Source organism: Cynara cardunculus (assembly GCF_001531365.2).
Source record: "Cynara cardunculus var. scolymus isolate 2C chromosome LG 2, CcrdV1, whole genome shotgun sequence".
In the NCBI taxonomy this organism is placed as follows: Eukaryota; Viridiplantae; Streptophyta; class Magnoliopsida; order Asterales; family Asteraceae; genus Cynara; species Cynara cardunculus.
The window spans coordinates 54,036,711-54,040,061 of record NC_037529.1 but is presented as its reverse complement, the minus strand read 5'-3'; the positions used below and the strand labels follow the sequence as shown (position 1 = coordinate 54,040,061).

At 34.0% G+C, this 3,351-nt stretch overlaps 1 protein-coding gene across 1 annotated transcript in view; it reads left to right on the top strand.

The window, feature by feature from the left end:
- LOC112506164 overlaps positions 1 to 952 on the top strand; it is a 1,778-nt gene extending 826 nt beyond the window's left edge. Inside the window, exon 2 of the mRNA XM_025110187.1 lies at positions 312 to 952. Within this exon, the coding sequence (XP_024965955.1) occupies positions 312 to 952 (641 nt within the window). The remainder of the gene's footprint in view (positions 1 to 311) is intronic.
- Positions 953 to 3,351: the final 2,399 nt, after the last annotated feature.

Sequence of the window (3,351 nt, the reverse complement as noted above, 5' to 3'; positions counted from 1 at the left end):
GAATGTTGTTGAAGTGCTCCGGTATGTTGAAGAGGACGGGGATAATGGTTTTAGTCGCACTCAAGCAACTGGTATTTTAACATATTTGAAGACATTTGATTTTGTGATTTATTTGCATTTGATGTTTTATATTTTAGAGGTCACAGACTTGTTGTCACGGTCTCTTCAAAAAAAGGATCAAGATATTTTGGAAGCGGTTCATTGATAAGAGGAACCAAACAAGTATTGCACCAATTCAGAGAAACTGGTTTTGATCTACTTTTGAAGAAAATGTATTCTTTTTGTGAAGAAAATGTATTCTTTTTGTGAAGCAAATGGTATTAAGGCTTTGGATATGGAAGACCGTTATTCAAAAAACGGAAGACAAATGACCAACATCACCAATTGTCATTATTACAAGTTTGATATTTTCAACACTGTTGTGGACATGCAAATTCAAGAGTTTGGGGATCGATTTAGTGAGGTAAGTACTGAATTGCTTAAAAACATTGCAGCTTTGAGTCCATGCGATTCATTTTCGCAGTTCAATGTATCAGATTTATTGAAGTTGAGTGAGTTGTATCCTCACGATTTTAGTCATATGGAAAGGATCGCTCTTGAGAAACAACTTAACATGTACTATTTGATTGTGCGTCAAGATGAAAGATTTGCCAATTTGAGTGGTATTGCCGAGCCCGCTAGACTGCTAGTGAAAACAAAAAAGCATCAAACTTATCCTCTAGTTTATCGGTTATTGAAGTTGGCTTTGGTTTTTCCAGTTGCTACTGCAACAGTCGAAAGATGTTTTTCTTCTATGAAGATTGTGAAGTCAGATTTGCGCAACAAAATCGGTGATGAAGTTTTGAATGCTGCAATGATATGTACTATAGAAAAAGAAGCACTTCTCGCAGTTTCAAATGATGATGTAATTACTCAATTTCAAAAGATGAAGAGTCATAGGACACAGTTGTAAGAGGTAACTTTTTATCATTTTTGTATGAAATTGAAGTTAATTATTATTTTATTTTATATCGTGCCCCCTACAATATATTTTCCTGCATCCGCCACTGTATATACATGATTATTACAAAGTATTTTATCCATGATATTTGCATGATGTGTTTATATGCATATGATGAGAACTTGATTGTATTGATGTACATGATATTCAAGTATGTGCATGATATGAAAGATGATGTTGATGAGAAATATTATGATGACTTAATATTAATATGATATTCAAGTATGTGTATAATGTGAAAGATGACGATGATGCATATGTGATTTATGTTGTCACTTGCATGAGGTATATATTGCATGCCACAATGAGATTTGCATTAATGAGTGAGTATTGCAAATAAATGATATGCAACTAGTATGATTCGGCAAGATTCATCCACCGTACGGGTGTGTTGGACATGAAAGGACGACTTGCAATTCCGAGGTCTTGGAGTCCTTGTCCATAGAATATGCCACATACACAAAGAAAACTGAAGAGTCGAGGCCTCACTTGCAAGGTAATAACTAAAGTACATTAAAACACTGTTTACATGTGTATGTGATCATGAAACCATATTATATTCATTAAGATTTTAGCTTACACTATATATGTATATATCTCAGGTGCCAATTGTCATTAGACGAGTTGAATGAATAAAAATGGGACTATGATTTGAATCACGCTTGATTAGATACTTAATTAGCATTGATTACGTTAAAGTATTTTACGCTTCCATAATTATGTAATGAGTTATGTTAGACACATTATGTATATTTGAAATTTTTAAGTTCGTATTCATGGTATAAATTATTAGGAATGACGTCACAGACACTCGAAAGAAAAAAAAATTGGGGTGTGACACAAATCCAAATGCTTAAACAGACACCTAATTTAATATAAAGATGATATTCTAAGCGAGTCCCTTGCCTTTATCGATTCCACAACCTCTGGCTCCTGAGATGTATAATGTAGTCAGCTAAATAGCTCAATGAGTTCACGATTTACGTGCAATCACAATACACACAAATTGACTATATAAATCTCAATAAAAGAGTGCCATGCATTTTTTTATATCAAAAATACCACCTCGACGAGTTCTCTTAACTCCACTCCGTTAGGTAGGGACCTTCCATGTCATAGGCATTCCCCGAGCGTGTAGGTTCACAAAGAACTAACCACCCATCCCGGGTCGTGCCTCCCCTAGATGTGACATATCAAGCCGATATCCCTTACCTCGGTTAACAAACCATGTTAACCCGAACCCCAAACCATATGCATGCGATTTATGTATTATAAACGTAACATAATTTAGCATGCATGCATCATAATTTAAAACCATATGCATGTACTTCACCAATTAAACATAACGTGTAATTAACACCTTAACAAACATATATATAATACCACACATCATACATGTAAAAAAAGTTTGTACATATGTATACATCACAGTGACATCTCGTGAAAGACTCACCTGATAGTGTCAGTTCGTTAGAACTTCTCTTCAAATAATAACCTACAATTATAGACGCAATAATACCCATTAACGTCTATATTCTCTCCAAAGGTCAACCTAAAAGTCAACTAACGATTAACCTTGGTCAAACCTTAATTATGCTTCTCGTTGCCCGCTAAAATTAATAATTAACCAATCTAATTTGTTTGCTTCAAATTATTAACGTTACGACATCTCGATGTCAAATTAAAAAAATAAAATCATAATTTGGTGTTACCTCTTCTATAATTAAATAATACTGAAAAGGATATATCTAATTAAATATATAAATTTCAGTAATTTATTTAATTAATAAACTCTCACTAAATTAAATTAATTATCAAACAATTAATTAATTTTTAAAATCAAACTTCTTGGGATTTTTAAGACAAAAGCAATAAATTTATAATTATTTGGACCATCCTAAAGCCCAACCGGATCAAACCGAATACCCCTTATCAGCCCAGGACCCATCCCGTGCACGAGTGTCGCCAGATGAGGTCGTCGATGCCGTTTTTCTAGCGACTTTGTCGATTTTCCGGCAATCTCTTTGTTTTGGGCCGCGTGGCTTCGTGTTTCATCCGTTTTCAACGATTCTCTTTCCTAAATTTTAGTTTTTCGATTCCTCATCTTCTAGAAACAAGAATCACTCAAAAACATAGAGTTTTGAGGGAGATATTCTAGTTTAAAATTTGGTTTTTTACCGAAAACAATAATTTCAACATTTTGATCAATTTAACAACCTTCCGGCTATCCAATCGGCTTTAAAACGTATATGGATTCACCTTTACCCATTCCTAATGTTCCCATATAGTTATTTTTGAGAGTTATAGGGAATACATACCTTAACACGCCGGATCACTACCGAAAGCGAGCC